Here is a 23,368-nt window from a genome sequence, read left to right on the forward strand (position 1 = left end):
GTAAATTTGTTTCATACTGAAATTTTGCCTTTCACACTTTAACTTTATTAGGCTCCATAATGTAAGCTTTTCTACATTATTTAGCTCCGAAAAATGAAGGTGAAGAAACGATTTGTATGATAGTCAATATTTAGATCTAAAGACAAGGAAGGTACTGAGGAAACAAATGAAAACAGATATCATTTTTGTCCCTTGGATTGTAGAAAACAGGCTTTGCCTCAACAAATTCTGTTATGGAATAGTATAATTCATCCATGACCAATCTAAATCACTCTTCCTCTAAATTGGATACGTTGAAAGGTTGTGAGCAAGTGAGAAAGACTTATTCAGCTAATGTGAAACCGGCATGATTCAAGCAAAAGCTGTAAAAGTGTGAAAAACAATTGCGTGTACTTTTCTCTAAGGCCTTTGCTAAAAAAAAAAAAAAAAAAAAAAAAAAAAAAAAAAAAAAAAAAAAAAAAAAAATTGTTAGTGCCAAACCCAAAGTTGTGATTTCCATTGCTCATCATCAAACCTCTATTTTTGTCAAAAGGTAAAGGTTATATAATGTGGTTGTTGCAACGGTATTGCAGTGACAAAATTTGTCTTCAAGGATATAAATCATTTGCAAAGACTTTAAAGCATCTTAGACACTGGCCTAATAGTAACGGAAACTCTAAAAAACAGAATTTGATAACAATAGGTACATCAAAAGAATTTCCTTGCTATACTTTCAAATAATTGTCTGCTATGATTAAAAAACATAGGAAATATTAAGTTTAATATTACCCTCCAATGGCTAAGAGCCTGCGAAAAATTGCTGAATTGTTGAAAAGTTGGAAATATCCTCTAAAAGTCAAAGAATATTATTCAAAATTGTACCATCAGATTCAGCATATTAGAAGACCTTATCGCAAAGATTTGAAGCTCCGATCTGCAAAGATTTTGAATTTAATTTTTCAAAAGAAAGATTATGGATGCATGTCTATTTTTTTTTCCTTCCCGGGGGTGATTGTATCAAAGCAATAATCACTATTATGCTTCAATCCGTCCAATCATTTTCCAAAATAAAGTTCCATTCGATATATTCATTGTCGATAGGCAACCTTGACTCGGATGGGGAAGCAACATTGACTGAATGGATATAAGGACAAATATTAGATAAACTTTTTAACTGTGTGTGTGTTTCATAGTACTCCAGGGCTATCCAAAATTACAGCATCAAAATATAATAGCATTAGTCTCCGATTTATTTTTAGGTTTATTTTGGCGAGTTGTTCTGGTTTACATTCTTTCTTCCTCAGCGCTGAAGACACTTTGTTGTACACAGGGAAATATTTACATGATTGCTTTTTCTTCCTACCAACCATACAACGGTCATTGTTTTTATTATATTTAGCCAATTAGCCTTTAGGTCTTTTGTATTTATTTAATTCGACTAAATACAGCCAAGGAAATAGCATTCGAAATCCTCCAAATATGAAATTATTGAGAGCCAAAACTCTAGAGATAATGGTTCTACTTGTATAGCACTCAGCAATAAAGAAATTGTTCTCTTTTTTAGAAATCATTAAACTATTTAGCTGCGGAACGAACATCAACTCATTAATAAAAGTTCTTGCGACCATCCCAGAAACGATTACAAAAATCATTCGACTGCACCCATTTCAAGACCAAATATCAAAGCAATAGAAACAGTTTATTTTAAAATAAATTGCACATAAAGTTACCCAAAAACATACCAAAGAATGGAAAAGAAGAGCACTGTATCTACTACATGTTCGGCTTCATCTATTTCAAGACCAAATATTAAAGCAAAAGAAACATTCTTTTTTTAAAATAAATTGTGCATAAAATTTACCAGACACAAAAGAAAGCAAAAGAAGAATACAATACTGTATCTACTAAAATAAACAAGATAGAAATAAATCAAAGGTTAAGCCAAATATCAAGGAAAAACCTTAAGAAACTAGAAGCACATTACTGATTAGAGGCTTAAAACGTATTTCAATAATAATCTTCAAATATATGACTGTCACACTGACAAGAAATAGAGACCACAAAGTATTCAATCCCGCAAATACCTGTAGTCGGAATTCCTCCTTTTCACTAGCCTCTGAGTGCACTCTCGACTTATAACTACAAAGCCCTAAGCGTTTGGCGTATTATTATAAATTTGCAATTTTTTGCACCTAGTTTTCAACTATTCTGCCTCCATAAAGTTAAGAAAGAAAAGAAAATTTCACCTCTAGAGATAACATGAACCAATGCATGGTCGATATTTTTCATATGTTGCAAAATAATCAATATTTTAAATTTCTCATGTTAATTAATTCCCCTAAGCTTATTAGGCGTAAATAAAATAAAACTTAAATAATTTTCCCAGCTCTAATAATAGGTGCTCAAGAAATACCCTAAACCAATGGGAGGTGTGTTTAGGAAAACAATTAATACCCTTGTTTTCTTCTGTCTCACAATTTACCTAATTACATTGTTTCGTGAAAAAACTGTTTCTTTTACACTAGAGTCACCCAAGGAAGAAAAAGAACTAACTTGATGAAAAACTCGACGCACTGTAGATTGAAAATATTTTTCTTGAATATACTAATATATTTTTAATGTACTAAATGCCCATCAGGAATCTCACAAAAAGCCCATTTGCTCAAATTATTTTCAACTATTCAGCAAATAACAATATTTCATTCAATATACACATTGTATTTCATTAGTGAAGCAATTCCTAGTATACTTGAATCCTTTATGTGGCCAACTATGGATTTTATTTGGAGGAAGGGGTCAGGAGGCCATGGATGTACCCTAAAGCTCAAGAAAACCTAATATGTGTTGCAAAAAATAATAAGAACAACAGTTTTTCCGTCAAATGCAGAAAGAAATTTTAAAGCTTCACACACAAAACAATCTCAAACGCTTATTACTGAAAAAACTTGTATTTTTTGTCTATTTATTTAAAGAACGTCCTATCTGAAGCTGACCTTCACTAAGAGAGGGAAGCTTATGTAATGTGCAACAGCAGATGTTTGGATGCCAAATCAATCTAGTGAACTTTTTAGATTGTACCTTGAATGCAGGCTCGAACGAAAAGTAGAAGGCAAAAGGAAAATGGGGAAGGTCTAGAAGAGACGAAAAGAAAAAGGCAGAAATCAAATTTGCAGGTCGTTGAGCACGACCAAGAGAACTTTCGCGGGGAGAGGGGGAGAGGATAACAAACATTAAATTCACTGTGTCTGATATAACTTTGGCCTTATTCAGTTATAGGTTAATGTTTTTGAAGAGATATACTGATTCCTAAAGGTGTATTTTCACCCTGAAACTCGTATTTCAACTATTTTTGGAAAGATCATACGATCATCTTTGGATAGATAACTCACTTTCTGTCCACGCACATACCAGTATCCCATGCAAATATGCAGTTAATTATATTTATATACAACTAGATTTAATAAAAATCATTATTTTTTAGTCACAAGTCTCTTTATTTAGTTGTTGTTTTTGAACATGCCTCTTTCCTAGAGAAAAGTCAGCCCTATTCTTTCATTCATTTAATAAGACCCGTAGTGACCTCTTACTTGCAAAAGTAAAACAAGTATTCAGATTCTTGTTGTTATTGTAATATCCTTTTACTCTATCAAATGTCTGTCCTACTACAGTAAGAAGTCCAACGAATACATTTTTCGATCAAAAGTTCGGAGCTAAACATTCACAAGCAAGGACGGTTGCACACTCTTCCAATATAGATTAATGTTAAGAAGAATGTTAGTTTCTCATTGGAGGGCGAGGGATCAAGCACACAAAAATTCATAATTTTAAATCACTAAATTATGGTAAAATATAAACACTAATATTTTTCAATTTCAATTCACAATTCTGTCACCTGTTTTTTTGTTTTCTGAGGAGAAGGGTCTTTCGGAAAAGAATACCCCATACCGCCTCTTATATGTAGGTGCTTGTATAATTGTTGTGAAAATAAATTAAAATCAATATTCTTATATATTTTAAGAGGGATATTTATTTTGTTTATAATGTTTAAGATTATAAAATGCTCCCGCACTTTGCGTTTATGTCATCTGCTATTCGTAGTACCTACGATGTATTCAAACCGTTTTTGTTCAAACTGAACCATCCCTACCTTCCCATTCTATTTTTTGCACAACTTGTCAAGGCACCTGACAAACACTAGTTTATAATATTCATAATAACACCCCCCCCCCCAAAAAAAAGACAAATAGTATTTTAGCCGTGAAACGCAAAGCAATATTATTCAATTTTGTTTTACCGTATCTTAAAAAAGTCACGCCAAAAATCACTTTTCTTTCGCATATCCACAGTTCTTAAATGGCTAAGCAAAGGTCATTTTTTTTTTCTATGAACGATTACCAAAGTTAACACTAGCAGTATGTTTGTTACGTTTTGTTTTATTTTTTTGGTTTATGGATCTAATAATCTTACTCTTTACGACTTATAAAATTTATTACATATTTCCAATATGATGATTCTCGTAGCAAGTTTTAAAATGAGTAGAATTGTACTGTGAGATCCAATTAGTGCCAAAATACCAATACATAAACGAAAATAATTTATTGGGAATTTCAGTTAGGCCCTTAAGCAGTGATTCCTCTTGGGATTTTCAGAGCCCTATTTTTTTAGGGGCAAAACACTTCTCTTCGAGATCTTTTACATTGGAATTTCTTATAGAAATTCCAAAAGTGTCAGCTATGGGGAATTTCTAGTTGGCTTCTTTTGAGGTTTCGGGAAAAAACAACAAATTGAAAATTTTCTGTTTAGGAATTCTATAGCCAAGATCAAAACAAGATTTGGCTAGGAATGGGTAAAAAGGCGCGAATTAAAAAGATGATGGATATGGTCATGATCCAGATTTGTATACTATTTGAGCGAGAAAAAGCAGTTCCTACACATAACACTTTGGATGACTGTAAAATATGGAAAATCTTAGGAATTTTTATAATTGGAAGTCAAAAACACTGCATTTATGTTGAATTCATGAGGCTCCTGGTAACAAGGAGGTTATTAGGGGGCGGAATTTCTGCAAGCCAACTCAGTTCAACAATGACAGAGACTCTTTTTTCATATTCTCGACGATTACTTTGATACAGCTGAGCAGCCAATCCGTTTGCAGGAGAGTTTGGGTTAGGTTCATCCAGTAAAGACTGCAAGTAAACAGAACACACACTATTAATAAATACTTTCAATGGACGAATATTAATAACTCTGAACATTTCTTCACAAGTGAATAAGCTTGTAGTCTAAGTTGATGAATATATGGCTGTGTTCTAGAAGCTGAAAAACCATAATATCTGCAACAGAATTCCACTGGCCTGAGAACAAAAATTACCGAAACACTCTTTTTACTAGCAAAAAAAAATTAATAAATGAAACACAGACGAAGAAAAGCTATATCTTTACTTGAGTTTTACCGTCACAGGAATCCAACTGATTTTAAGATTTATGATGGAAACTTAAGTTCTTCGTTAGGAGGTAATTTCCAAAAGTTATTTTTTTAACTTCTGAGCTTAAACATTTATAGTCCATTTAGGAATGGAAACTCAAAAACAATCCAATTAAGGCGCGAAAGTAAATACGCGGGTAAAAAAAAAAGAAGAAAGCTACTGAAATAGATGTTTATTATAAATTTAACAACAATAGAAAAATCCCTTTTTCCATAATCAGAAGCAGAGATTTAACGTTGGCTTTATCGTAAAGGGCCGTAAGGCTGCAACATATTAACCATTTTTCCCAAAGCCACTTCACATGCAAAGGGTGGTCATAAAAACTTTGGATTGGTTCATTCGATTGGAAATCGAAAATTCAAGTAGGCTACCCTTTCCAAGAATCAAAAGTGACCAGAGGGATATAATCTCCCTCTGATGCATATTTTAGCTGCCCTCGTCCAAAACACTGATCAAAATTTTGAGACACCCATTTTGTTCAAAATAGTTTGAAGGTCAAATAACTATACTCCCGGCAATGACATGACCCCTCCACAGGCCCTGGGACATGGGATATAAGCTACACTAGTTACCCATTATTTACACATATGGTTTAATCTTTAGGAAGGGGCATGCTTGATCCTGGGTGCCAAAAAGACTTGGGGTATTAAGGTTAAATTTTCGGGAAATGACTATGGGGGATGCTGAACAAAATCATAATACACCATTCTAGTTGTCAAAAGGGCGTATACGCAACATCTCGGGAGCGGCTGAAGGCATTAAGTTGAAACTATCACGGCATGTTGAAAAGGGATTGGAGGACAACAAGACTCTTCTAATACCTTTATAAGTCTCTTTTAATTTTGAGACAGCCATTTTTTAGAGTCAAAAGGTCCAATAAGCAATAACTATACCTCCAGGGATGACATGACCCCCCCCCCCCCCCAAGTGGTTGGGGCAAGGGTTATGAATTACATAATTTTCCCTTTGTTTACATTTAGACTTAATTATTAGGAAAGGGGGAATGATAGGTCGTGGGTCAGAAAAGCATAAGGGTATTAAGGTGAAACTTCAGAATAAGTTGACTGGGATGTGCAAATAAATCAAAAGACATTATAGGCATCCAGATCATCAAAAGGGTGTATACAATATCTTAGGAATTGCTAAGGGTATTAAAGTGAAATTTTTAGGGCTACAACTACTACTACTACTGCCACTACTTGCGACTGCGATTGCAATTGTTTGCGACAGCGACTACACGTGACTGAGACTACTTCCAACTGCAGCTACTCGCGACTGCGCCTGCAACTACTTGCGACTATGACTACGACTACTCGCAAGTGCGAATGTGACTACTCACGACTGTGACTGCTTGTGACTCCGGCTACTTAGGGCTGCGACAGATTGCAATTGGGATGCGAATTACGTACTACAGTGGCTACTTGTGACAGCGACTACAACTACACCAATATTGAGTGTGACTGCTACTACAACTTAACTAAATCAAAAGAGTTTAAGTACACCTAGGTTGTCAAAAGGGCTATTTTGCAATATCTCAGGAACAAATGAAGTTATTAAGTTTAAAACTTCAGGCAACACTGAAGGGATGTTAAACTAAATGAAGACTCTACTTGCATCCAGGTGCCCAAAAGTGCCAAATGTCTTAGGAACTACTAAGGGTATTAAGCTTCCAGAAAATATTGAGGGTGTTTTATACAGAATCAAAAGACACTAAGCGCATCCAGGTTGACCAAAGGGCGATTTAAGTTTATCTCAGGAAAGGCCACGGGTTAGAAAGCTTACGGTTAGGAGGGTGGAGGGCAGTAGACAAACTCTTGTTCGTAGTAATTCTATCAATATTGAAATTGAAAATATTAATTATTTATATGAGATTATCAGGAGGGATTATTACTTATCAGTAATATCCCTCCTGACGTACTTCTATTTCTCTCTGTAAAGACAGTTTCTCGTCTGGTATTTCTAGTTTAATGTTTTTTCTTCTTTTTGTTTTTTACTCTTATCTTTATTTAATATATTATTCAGATTCTAAAATATTTTTGGATTCCATCCTAATTTTTTATCTCTTTTCTTCATTTCAATTCTTTTATTTTCCTTCTATATTTCCTATGTGATAGATGTCCTTGTCTTGTTCCAGTTTTTTTTTGTATGTGCTTGTATTTTTATTGTATATGCTGTTTTTTTTTGTTTTTTTTTATTGTATGTGATTTATAGATGTTTTATTTTTTGTTTGTTGGCCCATTACAAGCTAAGCTTCTTGGGCTTCGTAATTACTTTACGTTTTGTAATTGTTTTTTTGTATTAATAAATTGATCGATTGATTTGAATTGGGCATTCATTTTAATTTTTACTGTTTTAGAACTTAAATATTAATAGATCAGTACCTGTTATCCTTACGGATAATGTGATTATTAATTTTAATTTCTGTTCGTGTTGACTCGATTATTCTTTTACAGTACTTTCTGGTCGTTTTAAGTTTGAAGTATCATAAGACTTTGCTTCTGCTCGTCTTAAGTTTTTATATGGCTCTTTGCTTTTATTGGAAAGACTTATTTTTCATCTAGTTTTATTTTACTTAGTTTTCTATATAACGTTGTTTCACAGAAGCATTTCATCAAAGAGAAAAAAATAAATAAAGACGACTTAAAGGCTTAAAACAAAGCACCTCTGAATAGTAACTTGAATCTGTTCTTTCAATTATGGGCCAAAAAGAATTGAAACACCAGCAACATCGAAACCTATTTATAAAGCCAGTTAATGGTGGAAATTAAACGAAGTCCGTGAAGTTACAGCACCCACAACTCGCGTCTAATTACAAAAAGATAATTCAACATGTGTATAAATTGATTTTATATGTAAAATTTATATTACCAGAAACCACACCCAGAACCATACTTGCCGTCTAGCAACTCCGTCAGACTGTCTTCCTGGTTTTTCTTTTTTTTTTTACTTTGCAGCACTTTATTCCTTGTCAAGGTATTATTTTTATCCTAAGCTTTCTTTTTTTATTCGATTCGGTAGCCCATTAATCTTTTGTTGCTATTAGAAATGCTTTTAATGTATTCCAGAACCATTTTAAAGCGCCAATAATATAGCACTTTATTCTGATAAAAAGTATTTTGTTGGCTAATGGTTCTTCCACGCCACTCCGTAGAACCTTTCATACTAGAATAACTTTATAATTTACGAAAGTTTTAGTTTTACAGAGCCCAATTTTATCCGTAACGTAGGCAATGCTAAATAGACCATAGCTAAAATTAGACATTTAGGTTATGTCTGTCTATGGAATGTTATGTAAAAGTCAGTAGCCAAGAATCGATAACAGCAACAAAATGGGATTTCTGATTGAGCAATTAATACATTTTAGAAATTTTGAAAGTATTTTTCAATTTGCGTTGGAAAATACCTAAACAAAATGCATAGTTTCTGGAGCTGAGAACTGGCAACAAAGACGCGGAGAATAAGTCTGGATAATAAATTTAATCGAAATATTTGGAAGAAAAGCTGTTTGCGATTAAATAAATGTATGTTTGTGAGATACCATTATTTACAGGAATATTTTTGCTTTATTTTTTTTTTTTCTGCTATTACATCTATTGCTGATGAGCTGAACTAGATGGCAGAAAACTTTAGCTAGATTCTTTTTTTAATTTCAATTTCATTTCAACCATCTATTGGATATGGATGTTCAATAGGATGCTTAGAAAACAAAATGGGTGTATGTTTAGCACAACAAACTGATTGACCTTACGAACTTTTAATAATTCCTTTGAACACCCCGAGGAAGAAAATAGCAGCTACCAGCCTTTCGTCACTTTAATGTATGCTTGAATCAGCAACAATCTGTTTTATATGCAGCCACTTTTTTTTATTCCTTTCATAAACGAATCGAGGAGTATATAGTACTATAAAGGTATTTCAATATTTTTAATTCTATTTAAATAAAAGCATCGAGTTCACCTATTGAACTTCTTTAGCGACGAGAGCAAAATCCTTGCAAATATAGAAGCACATAGACGAGTAACGGACCATCTCTTTTAAAAACATAATTACATAAAACATAATTGTTTATAAAAGCATCAAAAGGCAATTTAAAATATTTTATTTAAAGTATTCAGTAATTGAATTGAATGTTTTTAAGTACCATTAAAACACTGACAGTTAAGTTTGGAACGAATTAACCAGTAAAGAATGTTAAAAAATTTTCACAACACCATTTTGAAATGTAGAATTAGAAAGATCATATCAAGCGGACCTTATGGCTCAATTTTACTCAGACTTAGTGAAGAAGAAAACTAAAAAAAGAATATTTTAAAGTAGCTATTCAATAGAGTTTATTTGGACCAGTGAATCAGAAATTGCTTCGAATCATTTTTTAAGCTATCTTTCGCTGAGCAATAAACAACAAAGGTCTTCCTCAAAGTACAAAACATTCGGACAATGTACAGTTTTAAGGACAATTTTATAATAATTAAAGTGACTTTAATAAAATAGCCAAAATAGCCACTAGCTTGAACAAGTCAACCCATTGCTGTGAAATAATTGTTATAAATCAATTTTCGTAACCTCTTTTTATTCATTTTACAGCTGAATACCTCACTAACACTACTCACCAACTACTTGTTGAACCATAGTAACAACACTATGGAGAGTTTCGAGTTGGTTATTTAATTTCAAATACCCTTTTGAGCCAGTTTTCTGATGTCTGACAAAGATTCCAGATTTTAACTGACACAAAATGAATGGACAAACTACAGAAATCGGCAATGAGTGTCACCATTGAGGCCAAGCTCACTAAAAAAAAAACAGCCTCTAAGTTTCTTAAAAAGCCAAGTTTCTTAATCAAAGCCAAAATAATTTCTAAAGCTACTGAGCCTCTAAGCGAAACTTTTGCATTATACTCATGCGGATTTTTGTTGAATTCAATGAAAAACAAGCTTGACAGTTGCCAGAGTAAAAAAGTTTACTGTCCATTGCACCAGCCTTGTGGTTTGCCCAACCCACAAAACCTCCAAGTCTCAAAGAGTATTTCTAAAGGAAGCAGAGACCCTCCAGAGAAGAAAGCTTCCACGTCCGCTGAGCTCCCCTTACAACAACTCGCCTGCATAAAAAAGGGTAACCAGATACTGAAATAAATGTTTATTATATATTCCATTACGACAACAAAAAATCGCTAGTCTAAGCATTTTTCGGACTAAGGGACGTCGTTTCACTGAAGCTTTTAAGAAAAAAGAAAAAATAATCAAAAGGCTTAGAGGTTTAAAACACCTAAGATTTAAAGCTTGAATCAGTCGGCCCAGCTTTGTTCAACAGTGGCTTTAACTCGCTTTTCATACTCTCTTCTGTTTTCTTTGTATAACTGAGCGGCAAGTGAGTTTGCAGGAGAGTTGGGGTTTGGATCACTCAGCAACGACTGAAAAACAATAGAAACGTACAGAATACAAGCAGAAGCAGGTAAGCTACCATGTTGACAATTTTCCTTTATTGTAAAAAAAAAAAACTTGGAATCAGAAATTCCAAAACTTTTTTTTAATTTGACACAAACTTCACGAATTGGACATACTACTCTGTCACTAAGTTATTACAACCTTTAGTGAGAGTCCATGAGGTCTTTATAAGTGGTTTCCAACATCAAATAGGAAAAACAAAACTATTTTCGAAGTACTAAGGGCATCAATATAATAAGATCATCCAACGATTTTCACAGATTTTCTTTTTGGTTGTTTTAAAGTTATGAAGTTTTCATGCCAGTACTCTCTTTTCGTCAGCCGTACGAAGTTGAACCATGAAAATAACAAACAGAGCTAATTAATTCAATTTGAAACCTTTTCATCTGAAAAAATTCAAACATTATCAATCAGTTTATATGCAAAGACCATTACACGTTTAAAAGAAAACCACACCTTTTTCAGATGTTTGTTGTGATGTAGTTTTCACCCGTTCTTCTGTTCCTCAAATTTGGCACCCCCACCCCTATCAAAACTGGATAGAGATCACTTCCACTGAAAGTTGAATTTATGCCTTTTCCTATTTCTTTAATGTTACAATTACAAGTGAAATCTTTGCTCAGCGTGTCATTGTATTCGACGCAAATTCATTTATTATCTTATTAGGCAGTATTAACCTATGGTATAAATGCGACAATCTAGTGAGAGTCTTCTTTAAATTCTTTATTACGTTAAAAAGTAAAAAGACTGTGGAAGCTGCACAATATTAGCATAGTATAAATACAACAATCTACTGAAAGTCTTCTTAAAATTCTTTATTATTACTTTTGGCGTAAAAAGTAAAAAGATTGTGCAAGCTGCTATATAACATTTTCAATTTTTGTCTTTTAATTTGTGTTTCCATAATCATCATCCTAATTATCTTTCTTTCTATCAATTATTTTTACAATTTATCTTTCAAAGAAAATAATCTTGTTTTTACAATTTGCCCTAGATCTTTACCTAAACCTAAGCTCAAGGACTTTTTTTATCCAAAGGATTTTCCTATATCCACGGCATTCCCCATTCCCAAGGCCTTCCATAAATTGAAGGCCTTTCTTTTACCGGAGGACTTCCCTATATCAAAGGCCTTTCTTTCAACTGAGGCCTTCCCTCTACTCAAATCAAAAAAAAAAGCTTAGTTAAAGGCCCTTGGTTTAAAAAGGCTTGGAAAAGCTTAGGCATTAAAAGTTTTTTTTTTACTTTTCTTTGAAAATCCTATTTTTTAGCAAAAAAAAGAATAAAAATGCCAGAAAATAGATTTCTTTGATTGAGAGGTATACTTTTCAATTAGAGAAATGATTTTTTTTTGATGATTTTGCTAAAACAAAGAGATTTTTCGATAAAAAGTCAACAACAAAATCTTACTGTGAATGTTAGAAATCTAGTATAACATACACCAGCGAAAGTCCGACATTCTCTTTCCTCTGCTTGGATTCAATTAGCTTTGCTAATCAGCTTTTTCAGTCTTATACAAGCTTTGATGCTAAAAGTTAAAGTTAGGTTGGGTTAAATTAGGTTATAAATCTCAGAAACGGATTTAAGACCTAATCTAACCTAACCCAACCTAACTCAACCTGTCACCATCAAACCTTGCATAAAAATAAAAAAGTTAACTGGCAGCGCTGACTAAATCCAAGAGAAAACAAGAGCTAAGAGCTCATATGGCACTTGTGACGAGGCCAGAAGAGCTAAGAGCCAAGAGCTCATATGGTATGAGCTCTAACAAAATTCTAAGAATCAGTAGATTGATTTAAAAGGAAAATCAAAGGCTTAATGCCGGTCGGGATTTAAAATAAGAGCTCTGAGCCACGACGTCCTTTTAAATATCAAAATTCATTAAGATCCAATTACCCACTCGTAAGTTATAAATACCTAATTTTTTTTCTAATTTTTCCTCTCCCTTTAGCCCCCCAGATGGTCGAACCTGGGAAAACGACTTTATCAAGCCAATTTGTGCAGCTCCCTGACACGCCTACCAATTGTCATCGTCCTAGCACGTTCGGAAGCACCAAACTCGCCAAAGAACCGAACCCCTTCCTCCGACTCCCCTAAAGAGAGCGAATCCAGTACGGTTACGTCAATGACGTATCTACGACATTTGCTTATTCTATCCAACAAGCGTCATCTCGATTTCTCCACTCTAAGCGTTTTCCAAGATTTCCAATTTCTCCCTCCAAATCCCCCCAATGTCAAGAGATCTGGTCGGGATTTGTAATAAGAGCTCTGAGACATGAATTCCTTCTATATATCAAATTTCATTAAGATCCGGTCACCCGTTCTAAAGTTAAAAATACCTCAATTTTTCTAATTTTTCCAATTAGCACCCCCCAGCTCCTCGAAAGAGAACGGTTCCGTTCCAATTATGTCAATCACGTATCTAGAACTTGTGCTTATTCTTCACATCAAGTTTCACCCGATCTCTCCACTCTAAGCGTTTCCCAAGATTTCTGTTTCCGTCCTCCAACCCCCAATGTCTCCGGATCCAATTCGAGTCGAAAATGGAGCATCTGATACATAAGATCCTTCTATATATCAAGTTTCATTAAGATCCGATCACCTATTCGTAAGATAAAAATACCCCAATTTTCACGTTTTCTAAGAATTCCGGTTTCCCCCTCCAACTCTCCCCAATGTCACAGGATCTGGTCGGAATTTAAAATAAGAGTTTTAAAGCACAAGATCCTTCTAAATATTAAATTTCATTAAGATCTGATCACCCGTTTTTAAGTTACAAATACTTCATTTTTCCAAATTACCCCCCCCCCCCAACTCCACCAAAGAGAGCGGATCCGGTCCGGCTATGTCAGTCACATATCTTAGACTTGTTTTCTTTCTTCCCATCCAGTTTCGACCTGATCTCTCAACTTTAAGTGTTTTCTAAGATTTCCGGTCCCCCCCCAATGACGCTGGATCCGGTTGAGATTTAGAATAAGAGATCTGAGTTACGCGTTCCTCCTAAATATGAAGTTTCATGAAGATCCGATCCCTCCTTCGTAAGTTAAAAATATGTCATTTTTTCTTATTTCTCAGAATTAACCCCTCCCCCATTCCCCCAAATAGAGCGGATCCGTTCCAATTATATCAATCACCTATCTAAGATTTCTGCTTCTTTTTCCCACCAAGTTTCATCCCGATCCCTCCACTCTAAGCGTTTTCCATGATTTTAGGGTTATCTCCCCCAAACTCCCCCCAATGTCACCAGATCCGGTCAGGATTTAAAATAAGAGCTTTGAGATACGTTATTCTTCTAAATATCAAATTTCATTGAGATCCGATCACCCGTTCGTAAGTCAAAAATACCTCATTTTTTATAATTTTTCAGAGTTACTTTAACAGAGTTACGTTAATTTTTGTAAAGGTTACAATTTATTTTAATTAACGGAGAAAAAACGAAAATTTTCTTATAAACTTTAATTAAGAAAACTTTAACAAATAAAACTATTAAGTCAAATGAAGTAACAAAAAAAAACTACTTCAAAACTTTCATTACTTCTTAATGTGACAAAACGTTACTTACGTATCTATGAGCAGTACTAAATAATTTCAAATTTCGGTATGAATTTAACGGCATCCATGTTTGTAATTTATGAGTAGCCTACTAAATTAAAATTCTTCACCAGACTATTCAATTCTTTTCTAATAATTTATCATCTTAAAATGTCCCACATTTCGAGCACCCCCATTGTAACAGTTTACTGCCTTTGGTTCAATTTGATCACTCCTGCTGGCTATCTCAGCACAAGTTGGTAGAAAACGTTTCTTTGTAATGACATTATTTATTTTCCTACTTAAAAAGGGCAGTAGAAGCATGAATTCTCGTTCAAGTAAACTCTCTTCCAATCTTTTACAACGGATCGTTGAATAAAATCACCACTGATGGATCAAAGAAGACTCCTACCCATGCAGAAAATCCCTTGATTGCCAAGATGGGGACTGTAAGCCTCCAATTCAGTGTTTTCGATAGTGGCAATTTCAATGGCTTAATGTCGATTTCGATTTGATATCATCTTTGGGTTTTCAGGCTTTTTTCGGAAATTGCAAAATATTTGTTCGCAATAACGAATTAAAATTTAGTTGAATCTGAACACACACAAAAAAATATTGTTTCCAAATTAGATGAAATATTGTTTCCAAATATAGGTAATATTTTTCATGCGACAGTTTCTTTAAAAGCCCATTCTTTTATTTTCGCTTACTATGCACCAAGAATCGCTCTTTACTAGGTTGCAGTCATTGTTGCAATCACGCTGAAGGAGGTTGGACCCCAGTTCTTGTCACCATATCTCCTAGAAGGTGTTAAGAATGGTCAACTGAACTAGAAAGGACAGTTAGTATTCTAGGTTTGCCTTTGTAAAGATCAAGCCTGTGTGGAGGACATAGGAAATGGGTCCCTATATTCATATCCTAAGCACATATACATAACGAAAAATTATAAGCCAAAGATTCCAGGGCTGCGCTTTTCGGGTGTCCGGTTGCAACCTAACTTTTTCTGAAGAAACTGAGACGGGCACTAAATTCTTTCCACCTCGATATCTACCGGAAGGGGTTTTCAGATCCCAAAAAAAACTTACCCTACATCCAATTTGACCTCTGTAAGGAAGGAGTCTAAATTCTTGTCGCTAAGACATTAGCTTGGTAGGATCGGAAGCAACACTTTCTTTGTAGGCAGAATTGGGATGGGAGGATATAGAAACTAAATTTATAATGTCTATCAAAATTAATTATCGGATCTGAACAAAATTTACCCAGAAGTAACAGTTGGTGTCTTTGTTGTACCTTTTCAGAGCCGAGGAAAGATCCAATATTATTGGACGATGAAGAAGGGGGGGGGGAGGTCGTAAATCTCATTACGAATATATCCATCAGAAGAGGATATTGGATCAAAACCTAGCGTTTTAATTTAGTCCAATACTCATAGTTATGGCTTTTTATGGTTCTGATTAGGCTTTTGTGGGAAGGAAGCAGAAGAATAGAGTTACAAATACCTTTACATCTACATATTTATAAAGCCAGCTTCCTCCAAACTAGGTCAAAAATTGTAACTATTGTTCCAAACGTCTGTGAGGACAAGATTACATTTTCGTCACCCGTATCTGCTATTGGACGACTTAAATAAATTTCAATTCAATATGGGAGAATCTAGCAGCTAGGGTTTTAATTGCACCTTTAGGAGAGATCGGACCCAATTCGAAAGATATAGTCAGATGTGTTGCTCCATAAATCTGACCAGAAGGTCACGGTTACTGGAACACTCTACAAGGTCTTGGTATCAGGGTTCTTCTTCCAATATCATTAGATATTTCCTTAGACGTATTTGTAAAGGCTATTCTTAATAAATAACAAAAATAAACGAAAGCAACATGCAACTATTTGCCATCATTTCTACTTTAACATTCCAATTTTTTCTGCTATCTACCCAGTTTACTATTTTAACAATATAGCACTGAAAAGCAACGCAAGTTGGTAGATAATCTGTTTTTCCAATTTCATTTTACCATTGTATTACCTACAACATTTTTTATGACTCCACGGGCTATCCCAGCTTTTCTGATTATTCTCAAGTTTAAAATGTATAAGAGTACGTTGATGACTACTCTAAGGTAAAACTAGAATGCCATTTGAGACTATCGCTCAATTTACCTGAATAGATGTGAGTATTGCTGATACATCATAAGTGGGACTCCATCTGTTCTGTAAAATGTCTAAACAGATTCCACCATCAGCATAGACATTAGGGTGAAACATCTTTGAAACAAATTTTACAGTTGGTGGCTTATTTGGATATTCTTCAGTGAATTCAATTGTTAGTTTGAATGTTCCATCTTCAAATGGGGTATCGTATGGTCTGGAAACATAAAGCGACAGTAAAAATAACAAATAGGGTAAGAATTCCCTCCTGAGATCCTCTGTGGTAAATTGCCGCAAAGAAAAAAAAATGTATCCATCCAAGCTGCTTACATAGCTAAACAAAAATAAGAGCTATATTTAAACAATGAACATGAATAAGCATTGGAGATTGAAATTATGTTTCTTAATTTGATCTGCTTCAGGGGAAAGTTTACAACATAATATCTAATAGGCACAAATTTCGCCTCATTGGGTACTGAAGGTAGCTCAAATTAGAACTTCCAACATCAGAAAAATATTACCTATTTAGAACACCAGGAATAAAACGCTTGTTTTGTCTTTATATACTGTTAAGTGACACTCTTACGCCATATTATGATAAGCTTGCAAGTTTGACCTAATACCGTCAAATCACGTCAACACCTCTCCTCCCCTAACATGGGGGGGGGGATATAAATCCTGTCTACTACAAGTTACATTGACTTGAGTAGGATTCAAAGCCCCTTTTCAATGTCTTAATTCGTATTTTAATCAACCTAAGCTAACCAAGCCTAACCCAATATAACCTAAATGAAAAAACTAATAATTTCAGTTAGTGTAAAAGCCAGTTAAACTTAAATTACAATGGATACCACTATTAAAATCCATTCAAGTAGAATTTTACCAGATGTAATGACGGCACAATTTTGTTATTACAGAAGTTAATTCATAAGGAAAATTCAAATACATATTTGCTCCTGAAATAGATCCTTATTAAAGACTCGTTATTCCTGCAGTCCTTAATCTTAAGATACTCACTTGTAACATTTTATGTAGGACACCATGCATCTTCTATTATATTCCTAGACAAAAAAATAACGACAAACCTCCAACCCACGTTACACCAATATAACTAGATATGGACGAGAGTTGGAGTCCACCCCTAAAAAGGTCCTAGAACAGCAGAGGGTTTTGTATGTTCTTGAATCTAATTTTAAGACAATCCAGTGCAAAAAAGAAAAAGTTGATAAAAAATATGCGGGTTTTGATTATTCAATAGCTATTAAACGTATTTTCTATAGTAGGAGCAATCACCAAGCAAAATGACTATTTCACAATCCAAATCCCCCCCCACCCTATTCCTCTCAAAGCATCATTTGGGATATTTAAACAGAGAAAAATGCCTGTTGACAGTTATAGAACCACCTCCTTTACAAAATCCATGATTGTTCTAGGTATCATGCTGCTGTTGAAATTCGCGAAAATGTAGAGGAGGGGATATGCAAGGATTTTTGTTCTTTTTTTTTTGAAGATACGAAAAAGCTATATTGCAAAATCTCGATGGGGGGGATTAGTTTTAAATGAAAACACCGAAGTAATACATTTTCAATATTCAGGGGACAGTTGCCCCCCCTTGTTTCCCTGCCATCTGGGCCAGCACCCCATATTCCAAAATAACTTAATAATGAACTCAAGTCTATTATGAAACGCTCTATTATGTATATTGATAGATAGATCGATAAAAGTTGCGACAAAATCCTCCTCAGAACATGACAGAAAAAAACTTGAGGCCCTTAATGAACAGTACTGAAGAAAATTCCGTCCTTTGGTAGCCGAAGATCTCTGTAAATAATATTTTAGCGCTTTTAGCCGTGTTTTCGTCTATTGTAATCGATTATTATTTGAATGTGCGTTTTCTCTTTCCTCTCTTGCTTTATTATTTTTATCTTTTTGCCTTTTTATTTATATTTGGTTGTCGAAACTGCTTGTTTTTTCTTTAGATGTGATTTTAGCTCACTGGAGCGTGTGACAGCAAATTTCCAAAGAAAACACAGTCTTATCGAACTTAGTACATTAAAGTGAGCAATGTACTTAGAGCTTGGAACAACTTTCCCAGATGCAAAAAAAAAAAAAAAAAAAAAAAAAGCCGGGAGCTGAACATTGTTTGAAGAAAATGATAAAACAAATGATTTTATTAAAGGAGGAATTGTTGATGCCAATAATTACCACTTTACTGAATGGTAAAAAATTTAGCCCAGCGTGGCCTTCCTTTGCCAGACGTGGATAATTTGGGGAGAATGTTATTCGTAGCACTAAGGGTTTAAGTAGGTTATTTAAGGTCATGCCTCCTTTAGGCAAGGAACTTGATAAGCAGAGGGTAGAAATTAGAAATATTTGGTTTACATGGGCGGACAAATGGACTGGACAAACTGAAATTTTAACTGACAGCTCTAAGACTGATATTGACTCTATGTGTACCTTCACCCTACAATGGCTGAATGTTACTTGCGGTCTTAAACTAAACAAATAACTGTCTATATTTCCAATTAAGTTGGTTGCAATGGTGAAGGCCCTTGATTCTATTAAAAATGTTTTGCCCGTAGGTCCTTATTTAATTGGTTCTAATTCTCTCTCAGAACTTTATTATTTGTGTGCTGGCCATTCCCCAGCCCGTAAAAATGCTCTACATATTGAGAATAGTGTTCAGGAGCAGGAACAGCTAGGTAATTCTATTATGTTGACTTGCTACCAGTCCATTTTGGGATCCCTAGTAATGAGTATGCAGACAGACTAGCTGAGATTGGTACTATTTCTGGTTATAGGATTCAGGGTTGCTTTAAAATTGAAGAGTATCTGAATATTTTTAACTAGTGCATAGCTAAAAGGGATAGTAATAAATGTGCATGCCACTGCCAAGAACCCATTTTGAATTTATATGATTTTAAACCTCCACCAGTGGAATTGATAAACCCGAAACGTAATATAGCTGTTGCATGTTTTAGACTGAGAACAGGTCATCTTGTTTAGATGGGGTTATGTAGAATCCTTATTTTGCGATGTATATGAACATCTATGACACATTTTAATTTACTGCAAAAGTTTGAGAGACAGCGTACATATTTGAAGGATGTTTGAATTAAGTCTTTTAAAGTTTTTTCTTTAAGCTGTATCTTAGGTTCTACTGACCCTCCTTGTTGAGTCAGAAACAGTCTGTCCAGCTGCTGGAAAAAAGATGAACGATTTGATTAATATAATTTGACCCATACTAATATAATTGTAATAATTAGCATAGTTAACATAAATTGATTAATACAATTTGATATTTAATATAATCTTATTTTGTTGAATTGTATTAAAGTTATTGTCACAAATTGTGTAATTGATTTGGGTATTAATTCTACCTACGATGTTGGTTGAATTTTAGTTGCTCTGTTGGCAAGAAGACGACAGAGACAGTCTCTCTACTAATTCTAAGCTGAGAATCGGCCTTGGCGTTTTCCAAAAAGACCTCTGAATTCAAGCTTTTGATATTGTTGTGAAAATTTTGAAGAGTTGTTTGCTTGGATACATTGTTTATTCAACATGTGCAATGGGCAACAAGCCGGAGGAACTATCAACAACAATAACACATTAAAGTGATTTTAGTGCTGTATACAAGAACAATAGTGCTGCAGTTAAGGTAAGAAGTGCAGTCACTAAATAGTTTGGTGTCGAATCAGGAGTTAAACATGGTTGTGTCTTATCCCTGTATCTACTGATAATTTTAATGAACTTTATAGCAGAGTACATGGAATCAAATAGGAAGATAAAACTCAACTACACTTGGATTATGCAGATGATTTGGGTGTCCTAGATGAAACATTAGCAAAATGAATGGATTTTTGGAGGTTTTGAGTAGAGCAAAGTAACTTTTTGTTTACAAGAAGACATAAACACTTAATAAACGAAAACACGAATGCCTTATGGCATACTTAAGCGCATTACCTGTTACAAAGAGAGAAAAAATCATCATGCAGACTTCATTTTCAATGATTAAAAAGACTATATCTTTACAAAACAAAACAAGACACAATAACAACCTGACACTACTTCTTCCCAAAATGAAACATAAAAACAAAGACAACCTGACACTATAATGTTGCAACGTGTTTCTTTAAAACATTAAAAAACTGAACCTTATCAGGGCAGTGTCAAATCGGCAATGGTAAAGAGTTCCATATTTTTGGACACACGTGATGAAGGCTAAAATTGGCCCTAGTCGTAGATGAAATATTATCGATTGGACGTGGGGTAGTTATGATATTCCGAGTTTGTCGTAAAAACTGTACAAAATATCGATGGAAGTTGATCAAAAGCAAAATCATGAAAAACACGGGAAATAGAAATCACATGGATTCAAATTATCAAAAATATACCAGAAGACAAGTATAGGTGTCTTACTGAAGCTAAAAGATCAATATTAAAAAGGATCCTAAATGCTTCTATCAAATCTTCTAAATATTTGAAAAAATGATGGCACAACAGTGAAAGAATCCTAATATTTCTTGGTATCTTCAACAATAAGATTTTAATGTGTTCTCAGAAACATAAATTTTCATCCAGGAAAATTCCGAAGTACTTCAAATGGCGAGCACGTTTAATTTCAGCCTTATTAAAAAAAAATTCGAAAAAGAACTGCTTTGAACTCTGCCCGTACGTGAAAACAACATATATTGACATTTATTTTCGTTAAGAACAAGTAGATAGAATACCAATCAAATGCAGCTGAAATTGTCACATTAAGGTTTAAAAATAATCCAGCCAAATTATATTGGTAGAACTTATCATTACAATATTTACGTTTAGCAAACCTTATAATAGAATTCAATTTATTTCTAAATGAAAGATAATCTTGAAACGAATCATGTTTTAACTGATAAATATTTTCATACTTTTTATTTTTAACCCTAATTGACAAAACTATTTTTACCCAAATGGTAATTGTTAACCCTAATGGTCAAAATTTCTGTAAATTCTTATGCCCAGCTCTAGAAGAAGTGGCCAGGCTTATTGATAGCAACATTTGGCTAAAAAACATGAAAATACTTCGTTTACATTATCTGATTCAAAAACAGAAGACTAATCATGATCATCAATAAGCTTAAGTGATGATGAAAATTAATCACTTCTATCTGTGAATCTCTATCTTCATTCTTTCCTAAAGACTTTTGCCAATCAGGAGAATTTTGGGCAAAATCAAAGAGCACCAATTGGGTAGTGATCAGAAATATCAGACAATACCACAGACGATTTACTGCTCTCAATGAATGGCCATAGAGAAATATATTGTTCAACAGCGTAGCAGTGGTTGGTGTATCTCTTGTAGGTAGTGAAATGTTGGGTATAAAGCCGGATGAAAACGTATTTTAAAGAAATCCTCTGTTAGCAGTAGAATCCAAAGTTAAAAGGTCAAAATTGAAACTGCCTGGCACAAGAACTGTTTTTTTTACACTCTGCCAACTTAACAAGTACTTGTTTAAAATCATCTAAAAATATCACTAGATTAATAGAAGGTGGTCTGTAAAAAGAACATAAAATAAACGGCAAGTACCCCAGCAGACTAGCCTCATGGAGCCAGGCCGCACATCTACCTTCTTCCCATCCAGAAATATAACTCATTACAACAGAAAATCGACCATTTCGAACATAAACTGCAAATCCACCTTGCACACTGCCTTTCAAATTATGGAAAAAAAACTTCATACTGGAGATATCCAGGGTGGAAATAGGAGTATTATCTGATAAAAACGTTTCACAAACAGTAACAACGTCATGTGGACTCAAAGCTAGTAAAACCCGAGTTTGTTTGTAAACCTCTGCAAACCTGGTTTACTTTGTAAACCTTGACCATTTAAGTGTAGTATGCTTAGAGGAAGTTTACACTAGGTAGCTGGTATGGTGACTATTTGTGAAAAAATCACATTTCGGCAAGTCTTTTACACTTCATAGGTTACCATCACTGCTAATTATGGTGTTTAAAACGGTATTGAATTTCAACATCGAATCTAAAAATCCTTGAATACAGTCCAAACCAGAATATAACTATACTTTGTTCAAATGGATGGTCAGGTCTTCTACCTAGAAATATTGGCAACATCCGCAATTGTCTTATAGGGTACAATATGTGAACCATTTCTCACATGTATAACACCTCTAAGCATCCACACCTTTTTGTCTCAAATTTATTGCATACTAGTCTAAAAACATCTTCTCTTTGCTTTGTGAGCACTTCATTAACAAAAATACAAGAGCTTTTCGGGTTCTTACAGTTTCGCAAATCTCAACAGATGAAGCTTCAGAAGCAAAGATAAGCTCAATCAGAGCATTAGTTTGATCAACAGCTCCAAGACGTTTAGTATTTTTAACAACACACCTGTCAAAACGAACGCCCATAAGATTGTTTAAGTGATCAATAAGTTTTTCTCCAAGGTTGACTAAATCACAACAAAAATTGTTGGTACTATAAATAATAACTTTATCACAAAGAGGACTTTGATTCATGTATCTCAGTTTTTATTGTCATTATCATTACCAACAGTTATCTGACTTAAATTCCAGCTGTCTCTACACATAAATACAGAAATAACCTGCTTACCCAAATATAACAGCATTCCATATCATAATGTTATTGTCAGTTGGTGCACCACTTACACCAGCAGGTGGATCTTCTTGTAGCCTAAAAAACATATATATTCGCTATAAGTAACTTCTTCAGATTTGAATAAAAAACAATATATTTGGTAAAAATAAGCATGAAAGATTAAATCATTT

The 23,368-nt window shown here is 34.1% G+C and overlaps 1 protein-coding gene across 4 annotated transcripts in view; it reads right to left on the reverse strand.

Annotated features, from left to right (window-relative positions):
• Nucleotides 1–1,659: 1,659 nt before the first annotated feature.
• Nucleotides 1,660–23,368, reverse strand: part of LOC136038671 (ubiquitin-conjugating enzyme E2-17 kDa) — a 32,970-nt gene continuing 11,261 nt past the window's right edge. For 2 of the 4 annotated variants that reach the window (XM_065721947.1, XM_065721946.1), the window contains exons 3-5: nt 23,193–23,273; nt 16,592–16,796; nt 10,587–10,875 (exon numbers count right to left, since the gene is read on the reverse strand). In XM_065721947.1, coding sequence (XP_065578019.1) covers nt 10,750–10,875; nt 16,592–16,796; nt 23,193–23,273 — 412 coding nt within the window. In that variant the 3' untranslated portion in view covers nt 10,587–10,749. Of the gene's footprint in view, nt 5,166–10,586; nt 10,876–16,591; nt 16,797–23,192; nt 23,274–23,368 lie in introns of those variants that run through there. The other 2 variants (XM_065721944.1, XM_065721945.1) reach the window with 2 other exon arrangements.

The sequence above is a fragment of the Artemia franciscana genome, chromosome 18, assembly GCF_032884065.1.
Source record: "Artemia franciscana chromosome 18, ASM3288406v1, whole genome shotgun sequence".
Lineage (NCBI taxonomy): Eukaryota > Metazoa > Arthropoda > Branchiopoda > Anostraca > Artemiidae > Artemia > Artemia franciscana.